Below are 21,938 nucleotides of genomic sequence, written 5' to 3' on the forward strand. Positions count from 1 at the left end.
ATGAGGGTAACAATTATATTCTTTGTTTTCTTTCTTCCCCTTTCTTCAAGTACTGTAGTGGGAAATGGGTTTGTCTGTGTTTTTCCTAAAGATGGAGTTGAAAAGAGAACTCTTGTCCTGAATATCACTTAATGGAATATAATATCCTTAGTAGTAGGTAACAATGTAGGAGCTGTCTGTAATTTGTGACATTTATCCATAAGTATCTGTGTGTGCAGTATCACACACACCTTTTGCTTAGTACACTTTCTAATGAAGTTGTTTTCAGTTCTTCAAGGGAGGCAAAGAAAGCTCTGTAATCAAATATTAGGCAGACAGGAAAGCATTAGCAGCCATGCTCAGAATAATTTTTCTTCTGCAGTTCAGTAAGCTTCTTATTGAACTATTCAGCAGTAGAATGAAAAACTGTGAAGCCTACATTACAGGGCAGAATCTAACCAGTAATTACATGAGATTGTTAAGATTAGTAAGTTAAAACTCTTGTGTTCTGTGCAGGCTGTAGCTGGGAAAGACAAAACCACATTTGTCTCTTAGAAAATAAAATACCTCTAAGAATTCAGCATTTTGTATTTTTTAATATATTGTTGTGTTCTATTTAAGGCTTTATTGCTTTGCACCATTGTAGTGAAGCAATCAAAGAAAAAAACGTTTTTTTGAATTGGCTTAAGACAAATCTCTGCATAACACTTATGTGAAAAGTGTATTATTTCCTGTGTTGTTCACTGCTGCTGTGTTGATCTTGATTTTTTTTGGTGGTATTTCTCTAATGGTTTTGTGTAATTTAATGTTACCATTTGGGGCTTTTTAAAATTATTTCTCTAAACTGATTTTTCTTTTTTGGAATTGTACATCTTTATTTATGCCTTGCTGCAATTCTGGATGTGGGAGGTATGTGACAGCATGGAATCCTGCCTGGGTTTTTTAGGCTGTGTCTCAGAATGCTGCCACCTCAGAGGAAATACCAACACTTAATGTACTGTCTCCATCCCAGTCATCAGCAGCTCCTTCAGGGGACTTCCTTCAGGCATTGTGTTCCAGGCTTGTCCAGAGAGAGAAGACATTGCTGAGTGGTTCATCCCAGTTTCTGCCCAGCTCCAAGTGGTTTCTGCTTCTCCCTCAGATAGGAAATGTTGCTTCCTTGCATAATTCACTCATAACTGCAGATCTGACTAGTAAAAATGAACTCTCCCTCTGGATTCTTTTAGCTGTACCTAAAATATGCTGTTCAGTGAGAGAGGCAAAAAAACCTCAGAACTTTATTATTATCAACAGAATTTCTTAAAAATTGGGGTTTTTTAGAGAGCTTCAGCAGTTATGCTGACAATGCCTGTATTTGGAAGAGTAGGACACTGTTTTTATAGTGCAGTTTTAATTTACTCTTTCTCATTGAGCATAGTGAATCAAGAGATGTAAAAGAACGCAGCATGTCTGTTCTTTCCAGAATAAATGGAAGAAAACCAGTAGGGCTGTATGTGGAATTAAATAGTTTTCTCATTCTTCTTGTAACTCCTTTAAGAAAAAAACCCAGCAAACAAACCAAACTAAACAAACAACTGGTTTAGATATAAGGTATCATATATGTTTATTTCGTTGCTTGCAATTTTCTAGGGGAATAAATCCATATACGTTACTAGTTTTGAATATTTTCATTAGTAAAGAAACTATTTATAAAACCAAAAGTTTGATTTTTGCTAGCTGAAAAAAGTGGCAATTCGTTGTTTGTTTCTCAGGATAATACTCATTTTTCTTTTTATTATTTACTGTTTTTTACAAGTCTTCTGAGTGTCCTGCCTGGATTATAAAGAAAATAACTTGGAGTCACTTTTGGGACTGAAGATGCTTGTATTTGATTTCTTGTATAAAAGAAGGATTGTGACATGGATCTAGCCAGTGTCAGTAAAAGTTTATTACACTTAGTTTTGATAGTACGAATCTGAGGTCATTCTTCCCTCTGTTTGTTTAAGTAGTTTGCACTTCATTAATGATTTGCAAGAAACATTGAAAATGAGACTCAGTTGACTAATTGTAAATAATTTACTTTTCCTAATATATTTATAATGTACTGAGCATACTGGCAGTTCTAGCAACACTTCAGTGGCTTTCTCTGTCCACTGGCAATCCACTTTATAGGTGTTTTCCAGAGAAGCTCATGATCCAGCATGGGGGCTGTGAAGGCTACTAAATTCCCTCTGGGGAGTTCCAGTGGCTGCTTTTCTTGCAGGCTGGTCTCAGAGCACAGGTGTAGTAGCCAGGGAACTACTCATGGATCAACAGCTGGGGAAGAAGATGCTGCTTTCACACCTGCTGGGAGCTTTCATACCTGCATTCCCGCAGGCAGGGAATGAAGGGTGGAAACAATGCCCTTGTGCAGCAGGCAGTGTGAACAGTTCCTGATCAGCCTGGGTGACTCCTAGCACACTCCTAGCAGTAGCATTCTCTATGAGGCCACTCTTAGTCTGGCTGAAAAACACATTTTTGTGCACTACCTCCTCTAAAAAACCAAATCCAGCATTTTCTTGCTGATTCAATGTCTCTTTCTAGTTTTTTTGAAGACGTTCTGAAAATAGCACAAGGTTTTAACCCAGGTGCTATTCATTCTAGGCAAGATGTAGCAAGGAAAGATTATTAGAGCAATGACCTTGGATGCCAGAGATGATCCAAATCTTCCCTTCTTTCCTGCATGTTACACATGCTAAACTACCTTTCTGCAATCTGACCTGGGAACTCCTACCAGAAGTGCATGGATCTGTCTGGCTGACCCAGGCTCTGCAATCCCTCACAAGGATTTGGGGGACTGTACTCGTAGTTAATGTGATACTTTGAACCTTCCTCTGCACTGCATTGCTGGGCCAGCAGAGGAGTGGTTCGTGCATCCCTGTGTAGCATTGCTGCACTGCACACTGGAGTGCAGGCTCCTCAGGAGGCTGGACACAGGCAATACCTTTCCTTCTTAAGTACTTTTGGGTGGCAAGATTCAGCTGCCCAGCACGTTCCTCCACTCACCTAAGAGCTTATATCAGTATTTGTCCATAAAGGTCTGTAAATAAGCTCCTAAGGCATAATAATGGTGGTGGAAGGAGTTTATTCAGACTGGGTCCATCAGTAGTGGCAGCAGTAAGGAGGTGCTGATTCGTTGCCCAGCTGCTGCCGCTACTGGGAGCACACATGGAGTCTGTGGCAGACAGGGCTCTCAGGTCATACCCAGGGTCCAAGGAGAATAAGCTTGTCCCAGGAAGACTGGCTGTCAACTTGAGTTTTGTGAATGCCTGTTAAGTGTAGTTTGCCTTTTTTTGTGAAACAAAGCAACTTAATTGCTTTAAAAAATTGGGTATTTGCTGCTGCCTACTTCTGAGGTCAGCATCATCACTTGCATTGATATAAACATTGAGAGCAGTGTATAGTCTGAATCTGTTCTTTTTCCTGCTGGGAATTCTGGATGTGCATGAGCTACGTTAACTGTTACGATTAGATAGCATATTGCTGTGTGACGCATGTTGTTCATCGCTGTCACCATGGCTGTTACAGCTACCTTGTGAGATGTTTGTGTGAATATTTTTTATAGTATTGAAGTGATGGTGTTAACAAGTGTTGGGGATCTTTGTTTGCATCCTGAGCTGTGTTTAAAGGCAGTGTTTAAAAAATACTGTCTTTGGAAAGTGGTCTGGTCTATGGGAAATCTTGCTTAATACTTAGAAAGCTGTTTCTGTTTTTCTTATCATGAAGCAGAAGGAAATGTGTTTAGCTGTAGGCACTGCCTTTAAAAACAACTATCATTTTATTATTCAATCACACGAATCTAATGTAAATCCTGGTTGTCATCCTCTTTTTTTTGGTTTTTGTGTTGGGTTGGGGGGGGGGGGATTGTTTGGTCATTTTGAACTATTACAAACTGTGAAATAGACATCATCTGTATATATATATATATATATATATATATATATATAAACCACCAGAAGAAATGTAACTCCTCTTTTAACAGAAGGTATATTGTTTTAAACCTAGTTGAGTATATATAGCTGTGGAACCTACGCTACATCTGCATAACATAACTAGAAGAAAAATAAATGTTTTTCTATCATGTTGAGTTTTTACTGAAGATTAGTACAATCATGTCTTCTTCCTGGATTAGGACTTTAAATATAGATAAACTTTCACATATTAATGCAGCATTTTCATGATGATGAAGGCTGTTTAGCAGGCAGTTTCAGCTTTTATTTTCAGTACAAATAACATCTATCAGACAGGGGGTTTTGGTTTTGCTATGAGTGACAAATTTAAAAGATCTCTTTAGCTCTGTTAAAAGTGATGTGATGTTTGAATTAAACTTGCTTATTCTGTTCACTTTCAGTTCTTTAAATTTGGTGTTAATTTTACAGAAGTTATTTTAATTTGCAATTTAATCTGTTTTCTCCGGTCTCTTATGTTTGTTTTCACTTGTTTTTCATTTAAAAACTGACAACCTGATAGAGAACTTGTAGCATTTACACTTTTGGTCTTTTCATCTTTGTGCCTGTGTTCAGAAGCAATACATAAGAAAGTGATCTTTCAATTTGCAAACTAATCAGGTGTTGGTGCTTCTCATTGTAGAGTGCTCACTTGGCCATGATCGATACCCTCATGATGGCTTATACTGTGGAGATGGTCAGTGTTGAGAAAGTCATCGCATGCACTCAGCAGTATTCAACCTTCTTCCAAGCTACAGAAGTACCCTATGACATTGAGGATGCTGTCATGTACTGGATAAACAAGGTATGAGTGCTGGAAAAGCAAACTGGGATTTTCTTTGTTGTCTGTATGATTCGATTAGAGATGAGAGGCTAGGATATGTATTTATGTATGTAGGTATATCAGGACTGTTTTGATACAGACTGTTCCTTCATCTGCTGTTTTTGGAATATAAAAAGGTAAGTTTGCAGAAATAAGTTAAACATGTGTGAACCAAATAAATGGGAGGTACAAATTAATACTGTAATATATACTACATATGACATCTTAGGTGTCACAGTCATGTTGAGAAGCCACGGTGCCTGCTTAAGGGTCTCTTTTTGGCTCTTTATAAGTTGTCATGTACTTTATCATGATTTAAATGCAAAGGTATTCTGTTTGTTTGAACATATCTTGCTTGTGTGTGATCTACCTTCACTGAGCAATCAAATCAAGTAACAAGGATACCTTGTTAATCAAATGTGACTGAGCATAATAAGGGACAGGTTAGTTTGTATCGTGTAAAGCTAACAAGCAGTGACCTTAGACTGTATCCGACACTGACATTTGCTGGTTTTGCTTCAGGGCTATAGTCTGAAATGTTTGGTTTATGTTTTTAGTTAACTCTGTGTTCGTGATTTATAGACCTTTTGAAAAACTTCTAATTTCTGTGACTTGTTTCTTAGAACAGACAACTAAATGAGCTATTTTGTCTCTAGGTAAATGAACATTTGAAAGACATCATGGAACAGGAACAAAAACTAAAAGAGCACCACAGTGCAGAATCTGCAGGAGGTCAAAAGGTAGGTGTGGGAGTTAAAATATTTTAAACAAGAGTAAGCAGTTATCTGTAAATGCTTACTCTTGCAGACATTGAACTTTTAACTGTTTGTTAAAGAAAGCAAATTCGTAGTATTCATTTTGTTATTAGTTTTATCATTTCCATGAAAATACCCATTTAAAAGTAAAACTAACAGAGTTGCACTTTTTATAGCCAGTTGTCCTTTCTGACAAATAAATCTTTGATAGCAGGGAAACATCTGTTACATTAGTGGTAAGGAATTTAAGATTAACGAACACTTTAGAATGAATTAAAACCCCATACAGATCTTATATGAAAAAGACTGGAACTTGTTTCATGGTTTTTAATAGTTTTTTCCTTCATGAATCTCAAAAGAGAGATCTGTATGTGATATCATGGGAAGGATTGCTCTGGCTATGATCCAAAGTACTGGTTGATTACAGGTTTTATTATATATACAATAAAACCAGATTACGTTTGATTCCCTTTCCTAACAGGATTTTGTTTCTTTTGTTTGCAGAGCTCAGTTAATTAAGTAGTATTATATACACATCAAAATAGGTAGGGATAGCAGACAGTTCCAGAGTATGTAAAATTACTTGCTTCAGAAAGATCCTTTACCCTGTTGTGATGTAATTATTATTGAAGAATTGGTAATCAGTTTGAACACCTTTTGGTATTATCCCTGCACTTGAATGCAGAACAGATTTCCAAGCTGCTGCAAGGCTGTAATCCTCCTTCCCATCCTGGTGTGTTCTCACGTAAGCTGCTGCCTCCTTTTCAGTGCCACTTTGAAGCAGTGACACGTTACCAGCCTGGATTAGATGTTCAGCTTCAAAAAACATGAATGTAGTGAATATCTTTGCATTTGTAGGGGTTTTTTAAATGTAAGGAATGCCAATGAAGGCTAATCAGGTTGTGACTCAGCAAAAGAAAATGGTGGTTCTTCCAATAATGGTGTGCATATACCCTGGTGCATATACCCTGCCATGGAAAATTTAAACTGTTTTCAACAGTGATAATAGCATAGAAATCTGGAGAATAAGATGTCCTTGACAAGTTCATTTCTCAAATTTAGATAAAACAAAGTTAACAGAGGCCAGGCAGATAACCTGTGTTCCTCTGTCCTCTAGTGGTTTTTCTTTCTCCTGAAAAGAATAGTAGGAAGTTTTATGTGGGTTTTAGGCCATCTTGAAAAGAAGAGAACAATTTTGAAAATTGAAAGTGCATGAGAGTCTTAATATGGTAAACAAATATATATCAAAGAGAAAATTATTATCAGAGCAATTCCATCAAATTGTCTGTATTTGTAAAAATCCAGTAATATTTATTTTCACTTACTTCGCTTATTTGCAACTTCTATTAGGAGTAAAAAGATAACATTTTTAGTTTATAGTTTATCTTCACTGTCAAAATTTTTAAATCAATTGTTAAAAAATTTATATAATCTGTAACTGATGCCATAAAGGGACTTGGTGGAATAGCACATTTACCTAAAAATGGTATTGTGTTGTTTTAAATGAATTTTGAAGCTGTAACACAGCACAAGAGCCCAGTTCTGTTGGCCAAGGTATAAATGCATTTGCAAAATAGCAAAATCATGTAACAGTTGCCATATAATGGAAAAAATGTGTATTTAAGGCCATCTCTTCTGTACACTGTGTTTTTGATACTATTATCCCAGGTACATGTTATGTTTTTTGCCTCACTAGGGATTCAACTGCATAAATTATATTGTCAAGTAAGGTGCTCCATGCTTGGGGGTTGTATTAGCATGAGGATTATTTAACTCCAGGTTTTTTTTGATAAACTGTTCAACTGATGGTTAATTTACCATGAAATCTCAGCTTTTCTTTTAGTCATATGTCTCACACTATTTCCCAAGTTTTCGCTTGCTTTTCCTAAAGGTAATGGTCATTGCATGCATGCAAACATCTGAGGTTCAGAAACGCAAGAAACATCCTAACTGAACCCTGTATTTCTTCACAGAGGATTATACTGAATGTGGCTTTACAAGGAAAACTAATGCAGATGCATTGGATGGGTCCACTGCATCAAATCAAGTTGGCCAGCATTTCTAACAGGAGTTCCTGTTAAATTATCATGTGGCTCCTGTCAAGCATGTCTTAATGTTGATTCCCAGATGCCCAGGTGTTTTACACTGATTATGTGTCTCCAGATTGCATCAGTCCATGTATTCCTCCTTTAAAAGCACAGAATCAATGTTGTATTTGCCTTACCTCTGCATCTCAGCAAAGCTGTGAAAGAACTGTAGCTGAATTCCTGTACCAGGTTTGGGTATTGTTGAAATATGTATATAATTTTTCATTTCATGTTGTGCTTTGGTATAGTCATTAGTAACAATAAATATTCTTAGATTAAAAACAGGTGAGCAAGGGGGAATTAAGTTCTGCCTTTTTATTAACTAAAGCTCTATTACATGATTTTCCATTTTTTTGGAAAAATTAAACTATGCTTCTATAGATTTATTTAGAATTTTCTATGCTCATGTTACAGTTGTAGCTTAATTCTCAGTATCTGAATTGTTTTATTTTCTTTCTTTGATGTTTTTAAATTCCTAACTGCTGGTTCTATTTGTTTTTTATAACTTAGCATGAAGGGGAACTGCAATGTTCCATTGTTCAGCTTTTAATGTTTTCCACCATCATTTTCAGGCTGGGGCTTTTTAATTTAGGTTCTCCATGTTACCAAGACAGTTAGCTGTTCAAATGGTGAACTCCACTTGAAAATTTAAGAAGGTTTGCTATCTGCCTTTTTCTAGGCAAAACCTTTGTTTATTTAAGTTTCAGAGTTTCCAAGGTATGGTCAGGTCTGGAACCGGAATTAAATTTAAATTCTGAATGCCTCTTCTGATCAGAGATGGCCAGGCAAACATGGGAAGAATAGATAATTTTAGTCAATAGGGAAAGCTTTTCTTTAATTTTAATTTCTGGCCAAGAAACAGTAAAATTAGGTACCTAAAAGGTGAAACAAAGTTAACAAGTAAATTTTTTTTAGTGATTTCATAATTCCCTACAGTTATACATTTGTAAATTAATCAGTTGTGAAAAATAATTTCAGTGTAACCCTCAAGCGTGCCAAACTGTGCTACTGTGTTGTTACAAAACTGTGGTGAATCTTCTTGCAATTAATAGTAAATTTCTATGTTTACAAAAGGTTTAAACATCAAATACAGATTATTACATAATACAAATGATAGGATATACCTATTTTCTATTTCTGGGTAGATAAAATCAGTATTAACAGATTATGAGGTTGCTTTTTTCTTTCCCTGTCTTCTGCTACTAGCTGTCTGTAGAAGATAAGAGGAAGGAGTATGTATGATTTTTAGTTCCAGGTAGTCCCCTGTGGATCTTGATCAGCTGGTGATTTGTGGTAACCCCATCTTTTTCTGGTAGAGTCTCTGCATCTCTTTTCAGAATTAGGATTTCAAGTTTTGTAGTAAATAGCTTTGGTTTTCAGGCTTCCACTGAATAATACGTAGTGAATGTACAGTTGCACTGGTTAAACTGCTGATTTTCAGTGTAGTTGGAACTTTCCCAAAAACATGTTATTCTTCTGTCTGCTTCTGTGGTTTAGACTGAATCAGCCTTAACAGATTTAAGTCAAATCCAAATCCTATGAAAGAAACAAATGTAGCTTCATTTAAGTACCTGGATTCTTCAAGCCTTTTTTAAGATCAGTTTAAACAGTGCAACTTCTTGTGTGAAGGTAAAACACTAACGCTGTAGTTCCACTTTCAATTTAATGTTTCATAAATCCACACTGCTAGCAAAACCTAACCTGTCAAGAAGAAAAGTTTGCAGCAGAATCAGCTTCTTGATCCAATCAATGCATAGCTGCATGAACACAAATGATGGTGCAAAGAACATAGCAGAAACAACAGTTAGTGAAAGGCATGACTATTGTGTTTTGGCACCATAAGATGAGTTTATATGGACATAAATTTATCATAGCCATTTTTAAAACATCTTGTTGGGGGGATAAAAAAAATCATCATGCAAAACTGTAGGCTCTCAACCTGAGGGACTATTTTGTTTTTTTCAGCTGTTTTGTTTTGTGGGGTTTTATTTTGGTGGTGGTGGTGGGAAGAAGTCAGCCAGGATTCTCTGCTTAGTTTGTTTCATAGTGACTGATTTTTATTAAGTTCCAGGGCAAAAAAGTTTATTCTTGCTGATCCAAAGTGACAGTACTGAATTCTCAGGTTACTGAATTTAGTAACAGCCACTGAACTCCCAGGTTGTCCAAGAGACTTCAGCTTTTCTGTATCTCTTTTCCTTTAAGTGGCCTTACAAAATGTATGCTTATAAATCTTACGGTCTCTTTGCATTTGAATTTGATTATCTGAAGTCTTTCACTCCTCTGAAGCGTATTCAGTCATCTCAACCACAGTTTCAACCAAGTGGATAAATAAAGGTGCATATTGGATTACTAGTTTTGAGTTCTGTTACTGTTATGCAGAGCTGGTCTTCGGAATTGAAATGAATGTGTGCTTTCTTCCAAAGAGTACTTCTTCAGCCTAGCGTTAAATAGACATTGGTGGAGTCCAGGTCTGAAGTAACACTGCACCTTGATAAATGCAAGAAAGATGTTCCTGTCAGTGTTAAATAGAGTAATAGGCAGCCTAGGTCTGATCTTAGCCAATTTAGCCAAAACCTTGCTCTATGATATGATTTAGAATTCCTGATTGCTGTTGAAAATGAAGACAGTTTGTTTTCAAATTTGCATGCTTTTCCATACACTGACTATATTTCGGTGAGATGATGAGAAACTGAACCCTATGGAAAGTGCTTTAGCTGGGTGTGACAGAAATGTCCAGAGCCACACATGGACATGCATCTTGCAGTTGATTTCTTCTAAGTGCCCTTGGCATTCTCCACTGAACAATCTAGTTAAATGGAGGAGAGGGATGTTGAGAATAGCTGTGTTACCAATGCGCACCCGTTAGTGCACAATAGCTTTTTTCCATAAAAGCTCTGTATCATTGCTGCAGTTGTTTTCAAGGTTTCATAGAAGCACAGTATTTTAGTAACATAAAATAATAAGGTTCCATAGCAGTTTGTTCCCTGGTAGTTTGAAACTACATTTTTACCATTTCCAGAAAATATTTATCTTCATTAAAAACAAAATAAATTCTTTCCTGCACTTTCGTAATGGGGTTTTTATTTTTATTTTATTTTTCCTACAATGAAATCAATAGAATGGTGATGTTTTCTCTGTGTGTTTATAGTACTGGTACATAATATTTTTATTCTTAATACCAGAAGTATTATGCCAGATTAGTGCACAGAGTTGCAGAAAAAATCAGTGTGCTTCAGATTAGTATTTTTTGATCAAATAATGAGTTTAGAGTTTTATGTATCAGTTCTGATAATTCCTCTGCCAGTAGTCAAAACTCCATCTACATTTCAGGTCATTGCACATCATGCAGCTGATGCTAATGTGATTTGTCATTGTAAAAATATAACTGCCTGTACCTCTTGTTGTCATGAAAACTGTCATGATTGTTTAAAAATATTGTTGAATGTTATTGTTTGGCTTGAAGTAACTAACACAAGCTTCACTGCAGTTGGGTGTACTGTACTACCGTGTGTTTATCCCTTTTCTCATTGCTTTAGCTTCCCTGCTTCCCCATGTGTGCTGCTGGAGTTCATTTTGATACTTGTGATATCATGACTTCAAGTCTCAAATGAATTCTTCAGTCGGATTGCATATGTAGAGTACAATTAGATGTGTGAAAGCATTTCATAAAACTGCATTGATCTGACAATCTTAGCTGTTCATGTGGGAAAATTATAATGTTGATCTACAAAGAGTGCAGACATATTTCACCAGTGTTACTGCTGCTAATTAGCTCAATACGCAGAGGTTACAGTGCACTTATGCTTGCCATTAAATTACAACTCACTGTTATACAAAACTAAGAATGTTAAAGAAAATTGCTTTATAAAAGTAATTTATGAAATCTGATAAAATGTTCCTTTTTTTTTTTTTTTTCCCTTTGCTTTTTGCTTTTATCCTTTTTTCCTACTGCTTCCTCTGAAGTCTCCTACCAAATGGTTTTGGAAACTGGTTCCTGTAAGTTTGCCCAACTGCTTCACTTTGATCAAATTGCTTATTTTGGGAATGGCTTTGTCCATGTCATGCTGGTCTAATCATTCATTTCATTTATCTGTATGAGCTAATTTTATAAGAGATTGCCCTGCAAAGGAGCGCATACTGCAGAAGCCTGTTTTGCAAGGTAATCTGTGCAAAAGAAATGTGAGATATGATGCTGGATAAGGAATTACTTTTCAAGCAGTCAGTGGCTTTGTACAAGGCAGTGCTACCTGCTATTAACTCAGGTCAAATGATCAGGGTATTCGCAAACTACTTTTTCATAAGCTTTCAGTAAGCACATGTTATTTGATATCAATTCACTTTTAAAAAGAGACTTGCAGAAGTAGTTTTTAATTGTTGATGCTACATGGAATCTGAAATAATATTTATTTTAACCATATGCAATCATTACACCATTCATCTAGAATTCCCCATTTTTTCAGCTGATTTAACATTGCTGTTAATCTCTCCCGATACAAAATTACCCAAAGCAGCCTACTTTTACTGAGATTATAATTTCACTAAAAGTAATAAAAAAATAACTTTCCATGTCTGCAATAATAATATTTTTTTCTCTGCGCTGTGTCACTTTGGGGTTGTCATTACTTTCCTCTATCATGTGGAATTCACACTTGATGTGCATTCAGATTGTTTATTTGGTAACAGGTTTGGCTGAGAACAGCTGTTTAGGTACATGCAGAATTGCATACTTCTGATATAAATTCCAAAGAACTAATTCCCATCTGTCATTGCTCTAAAGATTACCAAATAATTGATCTAACAGTCCCTCAGATATTTGTTGTCATAACGAATAAAAGATTGCTCTTACACTGCAAAAGAAATTGAAAATAACAAGGCAGTTGCATGTAGGCAACAAAAAAAATTACTCTGTATCTGGAAAACCAATTTAAAAGTACTGTCTCCAGCAGCCTAAGCAGTGTTCAGATTCCTGACAGTCTATGGGCAATTGCTCTATTAAAGTATTTATTACAGTTGTGACACACACAGATACTCTGCTCTTCACAGTATAGCCATTTAATTTTGTTTTGGAATTAAGGTAGTGTAACTAATTGGAAGGAATAATGTAAAAAACAAATTAAGATAGACCACGATATCACAAATTTTTTGTCTTATTTTGACAAAATAAGGCTACTTCAAAACAGTTTCAGAATGTTTGTGTTCTGTTTTAGTCTAGGGTGTTAGTTTAGTAGTGATTCTCTTCCTTTGCATAAAAATGATATTCAACTATAAAATACTTAATCTGTTGAGAAGCTAACTCCAGGTTGCCTGTCATTCATCCATAAACAACTTGAACTAGTGGTATTTATGTTACTTTGTGTTGTTAGTTCAGTAGAGATGCAGTTAAACCCCGAGTGCTACTGATAATACTCAGGCTGCTCTATTACTTCAGACAGTCTTGTCTCTTCCCTTTAGAATAGAGCACGTTTCATAGTGGCAGATATTCCTGAGCATACAGGCAGCTAAAACCTCTGATAAGTAAATTTATAACATGTTATCTACTGTATGGTAAATGTGTAAGAGCATTCATTATTAATGATTAACTCTGAATACACACAAGCACTTATGACAGAGTAGCTGGTGTGCTGTTGGTTCATCTTTAGCCAACCTTGTTTGTAGGCAAGTGTCTCGACTATACCTAGACTAGTTTAAGTGGAATAAGCTCAAAGAAGCTAAATCGAGATGGTTTAGGATCTCAGAAACAAGATGCCTGTATTAGCATTTATGTTTCGATTAGCTCTAGAGCTTTATAATAAACGTAGGAGTTCGTCTTTTGCATTGTTGGATATATATTTAGTAGCAAACACTGCAGCTGATGAGAAGAGTTTCTTCAAATGGAAGTTGATTTAAAATGCAGTGCAATTACCAGTATTTTTCATTTTTTAAGTATAATTTCTTTTATCTTTTCAACCAAATTGAAACATGATGCCTGCTATACTCTAATGAACCTGGCAGATCAGGTTATATGAGTTTATTTTTCCTGAAATAGTGTGCTTGGCATTCTCTACGATTAATTAAATCCTCTATGTCCACTTCAAAGATATTACACAGTTTCTAACATGGGTGGGCACTGTTCATAAGGCCAGTGAAGGCATCATCAAAGTACTTTTTCACAGGATTTACTGTGCAACACCACTGTATTGTCAATTTCAAATAATTTTGAATACTCCATTAAAAGATGCTATTCAAAAGAATATGTAAGTCAAACAGAGCTTGTTGGGCCATGATGCTCTGTCTGTCCCTATCCTATATCCTTACCATAACTCATGCTTAATTATAATTAAATTGTGATATTTCATAGACTTACTTTTAGTCATTTTGAGGAGTACATGCATGGACATAATAACATGGAATTTGAAACACAGGGAATTTTCATCATAGTGGGTCACTGGATTGCTGTAGAGTTAGAAAGAATAAACTTTCACTGCAAGTATAATTGGCCTATTTCATTAGAGATACTAGGGAATATTAAGAACATGGAGAAAAGAGTATTAATAATGCATAACAGAACACGATTTTTGTTTGGTGTTAATGTTTCCTCTAGCACACAAAAATGGGATTTTCATTTTTATACAGCATATTTGGCGCACAAATACCACTACACTGAAAGCATGAAGTAACAACTAACTCTCAGAGAGTTTGTTAAAATATTAATTGGTTGAGGTATAAGTTCTCTGGGCCATGTACAAGCTCTTTATTTTTCTAGAACTGATGTGGCTGCTGTTGCCAGATTAGGCTTTTACTTCTTAGGCCAGTTAGGGGACACTGACATTCACTGAGATAACCCCACATCATCCTGACAGAAATCCAGTGACAGTAAGTACAGCCCTCAGGGTTAGTCTGTGGTTCCACAGACTTTTTTGTGTGCAAAGATGGCTTAAACAATTCCTACTCCACCCATAAAACCTCCATCCCTGCTCATGTGCTCATTCACTGCAGAAACAAAGGAGTTGCTGTAGCTGGGCCAATGGTTTTGCTATACAGTCCCATCAGCAATTGCTCTGGCACAGCCAAAAGATGGAGAGGAGGAGGTAGGAACACCCAGTTTTAGCCTTGCTGGGAAAAGTGACTTCCACAAAGACTTCTCAGAGCCCCTACAGGGAGACTTGCAGTTCAGTGTTTGTATAGATGGATTTAAATAGTGTAAGATTAACTCAGAAACGCTCTACTGCTTGTAAGTAGTTCTGTGGTACGAATAGAGAAGTAACCCTTTGCTACTCTTTTAAAAATGTCTTAGTACATAATACTAACAAATTAAAATCTATACCACTTTCTTCCACCTCCATTTGTTTTTCCAGGAAGAGGTGGGAAAAAACTAGGAATGATGTTAAATCCGTTTTTTCAGTAAGCCCTCCTCTCCTATCACAGAAAAAAACCCCAAACTTAAAAATATATTCACTGCAGATAAATGCTATCTCGATATTCTAAACTAATGATCTCTTTATATGCTGACTTGATTTTCAAAATATTTCCATTTATAACTGGGTCACTACATGGTCATAACACTTGACCATTAATATTTCTCTATGTTTATGAGTGCTTATAGTGGCACATGCTAGTAATAAAAATGGATTTGATCAAATGCACATTTCCTTGTTTCTGAATTTGTCATTAAGTCAGTTCTATGAATGAGATTTTGGGCAAGATACTTAGGTGTGTTAACTTCAGAGTCATGTGACTCGCCAGTAAATTGAAGTTGCACTAGCTAAGGATTTGTCTCACTGTGTTTGCACACAGACCATTTTTAATTGTATAATAATGACTTAAACTTTAGTTAAGGTATATAATGTTATTTAATTCAGCGTGCTATACAGAGATCATCAAAACTTGGAAATTTTGAAGGAAAAGCTCAGTATTAGCATTGTTCGTTTCCTTTTAGATATTATTTATCCCATTCAAAATGTAGCATAGCATGAGTAGTTCTAAGAAATATAATACTGAGAATATTCAGCTGTTTCTTGAATACTGCTTTTTCACTAACAGTATAAAACCTACAGTATGAATGTGTTTCTTCATATGCTTCAGAGCCTTTGTTTGTCTAAATTTCTCCATTTCAAATTGTAGGCTCGTTACCGGAAGGAGCAAACATTGCTCAAGCAGCTGCCCTGCATTCCATTGGTGGAGAATCTGCTCAAGGATGGTACCGATGGTTGTGCCCTAGCAGCCCTGATCCACTTCTACTGTCCAGATGTCATTAAACTGGAGGGTATGTCTGGTGTCCCTTGGTTTAACATGGCCATAAAAGTTTCAGTGTCTGTGTTTGTGCAGAAAGGTGCTTAAAAGCAATATACAGCAGGCATAATTTGAATGTGGTGGGTTTAATATAAACTTTGTGCCTATTTCTTTTTTACATTTAAATAAAAGGAGCCAAGATGTCCTTCCCTGGTGTGCTTGCTTTTATGTTGTTACACTAAAATAAACATACTTGAAACTACCTGCAAAACTCTTATTCTTGAAGCTGCCTAAGTGCTTTTTGTGAATCTGAGCAGTTACAGAAGTAGAGCTTGGAAGAGTTTGGAGTTAGGCTCTGCATAGCTGCACTGCATGACAAATAGTTGCTCTGTATTCTGGGCTTTTGGTTCACCTGACACCTACCCATATCATTTATAGAGTAACCAGAAATGTATAGTGTAGAATGTATTGGTGTCATGCTGTTCTATAATAGCAATTGTCTATGACGATGAGCAGCTTCATCTCATTCTTTTGCTCAGCAGCCTGGGTAAAGTTGCACCTTCCTCTTGGCAACTAAGAGCTGTAAAATGTCTTGGCAGCTAACACCCATCATTTTCTGCCTGTGTTCTTTCTATGATACCTTTGATGTCGTGGGAACACTTATACAGAAACATCCTGAGAAATCCAGGAACATGAAAAAAGGTTTAGAGCTTGCTAAAGACTGAAATCCGGAATTCATATACACAACCACTTTGTAGGGAGCTTCCAGCACAGTAGACAAAGATGAAAGGCACTAAGATGGATTCATTCACCTTTCTTCTGCAGCTTGTGAAAATTGATAAATAGAACTTCCAATTTACATCAACATTGCAGCCAGATGTACACTATTATATGTGATCGGGGAAGAGTTAAAACTTGGGTGGTATTGACTGGGGTAACACCTGGTCCCTCTGTCCTGTTCCAGCACGGCTGGGAACACAGACAGTTTGAAAGGTCCTGTATACCTTGCGTGACCAATACATTCCTCCAGCATCTGACTTGAAACAGGGCAAGGCACATGTCATCTTTGGAACTTTAGTTTTAATATTCTTATTAGGTGTCCTGACATCGTCTTCCCTGAAGATACAAATGTGCATGTCATTGTCTCAGAAGTAAATTCAAAGGTACTCCAAAGCAACTGGAAACACTTTAATAAGATTTTGCTCATCTGCCCTGTATTTAGGTAATATAATTTTTGATGCACGTTGAATTTTACTGAGATTTGGTTCTGTATTGAAATTGAAGAAGGCAGGTAATAAAAGTACATATGCAAAAATGCTTAAAAATGCATTAACAAAAAAGAGAGAAGTATTTTAGAGTTCTCTGTAGTCTGAAATAGATCAGTACTTCTCATTAAGTCTTCATTTAACTTTCAAATCTAGGTTTCCTTGAAGGAATGCAGGACTAGAAAGGACTCCCAGCGAGTCAAGAAGTTGGCTATTGTACAAAATTATATAATCCCTTTCATGAATTTATCTTGTTCTATCTTAAAACTGTCAAGCTCTTGAAAATCTGTACTCCTCTTACCCACTGTCATAGAGTTCAATTTTTTTACATGATTTTAAATCTCATTCTTGGTTTTTACCTGTGTGCCTGTAGCCTGTCTTATGTGGCTTTGTTGTTCTTGCAGCAGTATCCTTTAGTTTGAGTAGCTTCTAATCTGATGTCTACATTTTTGATAGGTTTTCTTCCTCTTGTTTTAGCCCAGGCTACAAGCCAAGCCTTTTCAGTCTCCCCTGCTGAAGTGAACTTCCATTCTCATTGTTATCCTCAATAGTTGTCTTCTGCAACTAGTCCAGTTTGGATTTATCTTTCTTGAATATGGATGGTTGCAATTGTACAGAGAAATCCAGACTGACATCCCATTCCTGCCTTGTACAGTGCTCCTCTGTCACTGCTGGAAATAAATTTTCTGATAGGTTTTAGCGTCATGTTTGTTTTTCCCATAGCTGCGTGATGCCAAAGGCACGTATGTTTACACTGGCTAATACATGATAACTCCCTGCTCTATATCACTTTCAGTCAGTGAATCACATTAGAATTTTATTAGATTCAAATGTATGACTTCACATTTTGCATTTCTGAATTTAATCTCATTTCAGTCAGTTTAGTCAAGTATTTTTTCCTATTGATCATCATCTGTGGGGTTGGAATGACAGACTTTGATTTTCTTCAGTATGGGAATCCTTATCCTGCTAGGATCAAAGCAGATTCCTTTTATGAGGAGACCTTTTATCCTTAACAATTCAAAACTTATGTGAAGTTCTGTCTTACACTGTTGGTTTAGGAATAAAATTTGATGCATGCTCTGGAAGTATATTTAATTCTTCAGTCCTTATTTTTAAGAAGACTGTCTTTTTTCACAGGAGTTATTATTGCTACTTAATATTCCAAGAAGCAGTAATAAAGAGAGAAGAGGCTATCTGGGAGACTATCTGGGCTTAAATAGTAATCAGAGAATTCTGTATAACTACCGAAATCTGTTCACAGTCACCAGTTCTTTGTCTTTAAATAGCACTTTCAAACAGAGAGTGATTATTCATATAACAGGCTTCAGCTCCTTGGAAAATCTCATCTCAAACATCTCAATCCACAAACACAAATACACAAGAACAGTCTGGTTTATTATGAAGATTCAGGCCTGAGGACGCTGAAATGTGCTCTTGGGTCCCTGTGTAAAGACAAAGAACTTTGTCTAAGTTCTTTATGTATGTACAGGGAAATGTATGTGAAAATGTGTTTATTTCTTACTGCCATTGCTCTGTAGAAAATCTAATTGCAAAAAATATTGTATTAGTGATTAAATGTATTTTTTATGACATGGAAATAGTTGGGGTGAGAGAATAACTTAAATTTTCACAAAAGGCAAAACAGAAACAAATTAACTTGTCAATAGTGGAAAACAAAATTAATTTTTACAAAAATATCTAAATACTTAGAAATGCAAAAATAAAATGTAGCTTAATAATTGCTTTCATTTCTGAAATAGAAAAATAAAAGTCTCTGGTGGGGAGGGGGGACAGAAATTGTCTGAATTTATCCAGTAAATGCTCCTGAATCCATAAAAGCCAAAAAGCACTTTTTTGCAAATCTGTCATTGTATCTAACCTTTACTTCTTTTCTTCTTTTTTAGATATTTGTTTGAAAGAGACCATGTCTTTGGCTGACAGCCTGTATAATCTACAACTGATTCAAGAATTTTGTCAGGAATACCTCAACCAGTGTTGCCATTTCAGTCTTGAGGATATGCTCTATGCAGCTTCTTCAATAAAGGTAAAAATATAACACATAAAAATGCAAGCAATGTCCACCGGACTATTTTGCTAATGATATGTTTAGTCTTTTTTTATTTGGCCTGCTGCTGTAGGGCTTCTCTTGTGATGTAGCATGCAACACACAAATTTCTGCAGAATGAAAAGCTACCTTCTTTTGGCCATTATGTTTTCCTAGGAATTTCAAAGTATTTTTTAAAAAGTGCTTGTGTAAGGATTTGTAAAAATTTGATTTTGTGCAAAACTATTTCCCACTTTATCATCTTAATAATTAATCAATAAAGTCTGTAATCTGCAATATTTCTGTTAAAATGTAATAGTGATCTGCATTAATTTAAATGTATCAAGGCCTTAACAAAAGGAAGAAATACTGAAGACTCTTTTATGGAATTATTACTCACTGTTCTTACTTTTTTCTGTGTACACAATAATTTCATGGGTTTTAATCTTAAAGCTCTTTCACTTTTGTAAAAGTGTACATTTCTGAGTTAATTTCATTGGAAAATCCAATGGCCTGATGCCCCAAATACAAGCAGTAACACAATCCCAGCAAATACAGTTTGAGTAAGCAATTAAGTGTTTTCAATCAGTCTAAGATTTTGCTCTTTTAGAAAGAGGAAAATAAAGCATTACTCTGTAATTCTTTAAGCCTGTGCACAAAGAGAAGGAGCAACTGAAGGATTTCTTGGCCAATTGTAATTTTAATTTTTCATTATTATGTTTCACCAAGACTTTCTTCTATATAAAACACACTTCATTTGCTTAAGATTCTTGTTGGCTTGCCTTTGGGGAATGAAATGTTATTTTTCTGAAGTCAGCATATCCATTGCAGATGGGATGTAATTGGTTTCTAAATATCTGGGTCATTTCACTGCTTTTATGATTTTCTAGCAATCTCACAAGCAGAGTCACAGAGGCCAGAGCTTGAATACAGCTTTGTTGTCTCCTGTAGGGCTGAACCCAATCCTTTTCAAATAAGTAATGAGCTGCCAGGGTGAGTAAGGGCAGTAGGACCTAAGTCTAGACTACTTAGCTGTTGCTGGTTTATTTTGTGTATGCAAAGTTGCGTAGTGGCTGCTTTCAGTCAACTTTTGGTGCTCTTAAATTTCACATGCAGTAATCTACCTACATACTTGTGAAGTCTGCTGCATTGCAGTCTGCCTTGGCTGTACTTCATAGTTCTACAGCCACAGTCAGCGATCTCGAGTAGGACTCCTTCACTGCATTTTGATTGTTTCTCTCTGCTTACAGATCCATGGAATAAATGCAATTGATTATTCTTGTTTTGATCCATGGCAATTACTCATACCATTTTTATAGTAATGGCTTGAATTATTTCTCAAGCCAGTGTGCACTAGGAAGCTTCAATTTTAAAAAAATAACTTTAGTAAATATTTTGTCACTATCCCAATGCATCAGACTTTACACTTTTAAAGTGCTGCAGACTCAGTGATTTTGCTGTTTCTGAACACTGTTTCTAGGTAGGATTTAGAGTTCTTTCAAAGAGTGTATTTCTAGATCTGAGAAAACCCTTTTGTGATCATGTTTTTACAAGTTGCTGTGGTGTGGATGCTTATTTAGATGTAAGTGCTACAAAGCAAGGCTGCCAAGTTTTTCTTCTAAACCTTGGCATGGAAACTTTGGCTAGTGCTGCAAACTCGCTTTTTCCAGTGTTAAGAATTAATCTGCTATAAAAATAAATTCATTGTTAAAGGAGCTCCTCCTTAGTTTTCCAGTGCATCTGATTAGAGTAAGTTTTAATAAATGTGTTTATTCTCCAAAGAATTTAATTGTCACTTTAAAAAAACTTGTATTGTAAATGGATATTTTAAATATTGCACATTGAATTACACTGGTTTGTGGAAGCTACTTGTATCTCAGCCTACAAAATTTACATAGTATGAAGTTTTAGGATTTATAGAAGTTTGTTAATCGGAAGAAATTCCTGTCTGTTTTCAGAGTGGTTCACTGTGCTTTTAGCTTAAAAATTTCTTACATACATAGTGGTGACAGAAAAAGTAAAAAATACCAACTGCTGATATCTTACTGGAAAAGCCTCAATAAAAAGATCGTAGCAGAATTTTTGGAATTACAGTGCTGTGCCTTGTGTGGTCCTAGAAATTACAGTAGGTATTAAAGTGATCAAGCACAAAGTACCTACCTTACATTCTTCACAGGGCACCCTGCACTGTCCTGTTACATTAAATCAAGGTAGGTTAGAGATAGGGTATGATGCCGAAATTGACCAAGGTGACTGCCTGCTTTTGGTTTGTCATCAAAATGCACAGAAACACAGTGACTTCACTTAGGCATCCTAAGTCTTTGGTAGAGGCTGTCAGATTTTACAGCAGATGAAACTGTTGGCTTAGTTCTGTTTTAGCACAGAGGAAAAATAAGCTTTGTCTGGATTTTTAGACAGCTTTAATGTGTCATAATCAAAGGAAGCATAAAGTAAGTTTTGTTGCTCCTTATTGCTCCTTATTTCTTCTCCTCTAAGAAAAATACATTTGTGAAGTTCTTCATAAGATGTTTACTAAGGCAGGGCTACTGATATTAAAGAAAAGAAATATTTGAATACATTCCATGGATGCTTGAGGCACCAACAAGGGACCATACTGGTTCCTGGTTGTTTTCCTTTGAGACAGACAAACACAAGTAGAGAGTGATTACATAAAAATAATCACAATGTTTTCTGAATCCTCCCTGCATATTTAACAAGAGGAAATAATAGAAAATCTTGGATTTCTCTTTAGTTGTGCAGATTGCTTTTTTGCCCTTCTCCTGTAAGCAGTTTCATCCTCAGACAGGAT

General features: G+C 36.0%; 1 protein-coding gene across 1 annotated transcript in view; it reads left to right on the plus strand.

Moving 5' to 3' along the window:
* The window catches only part of CAMSAP2 (calmodulin regulated spectrin associated protein family member 2), an 80,341-nt gene that overhangs the window by 35,558 nt on the left and 22,845 nt on the right, over nucleotides 1-21,938 (plus strand). The window contains 5 exon segments of the mRNA XM_008630220.2: nucleotides 4,588-4,749; nucleotides 5,424-5,507; nucleotides 11,573-11,605; nucleotides 15,710-15,851; nucleotides 18,990-19,129. Of these exon segments, the coding sequence (XP_008628442.1) occupies nucleotides 4,588-4,749; nucleotides 5,424-5,507; nucleotides 11,573-11,605; nucleotides 15,710-15,851; nucleotides 18,990-19,129 (561 nt within the window).

Source organism: Corvus brachyrhynchos, unplaced genomic scaffold (assembly GCF_000691975.1).
Source record: "Corvus brachyrhynchos isolate BGI_N302 unplaced genomic scaffold, ASM69197v1 scaffold101, whole genome shotgun sequence".
In the NCBI taxonomy this organism is placed as follows: Eukaryota; Metazoa; Chordata; class Aves; order Passeriformes; family Corvidae; genus Corvus; species Corvus brachyrhynchos.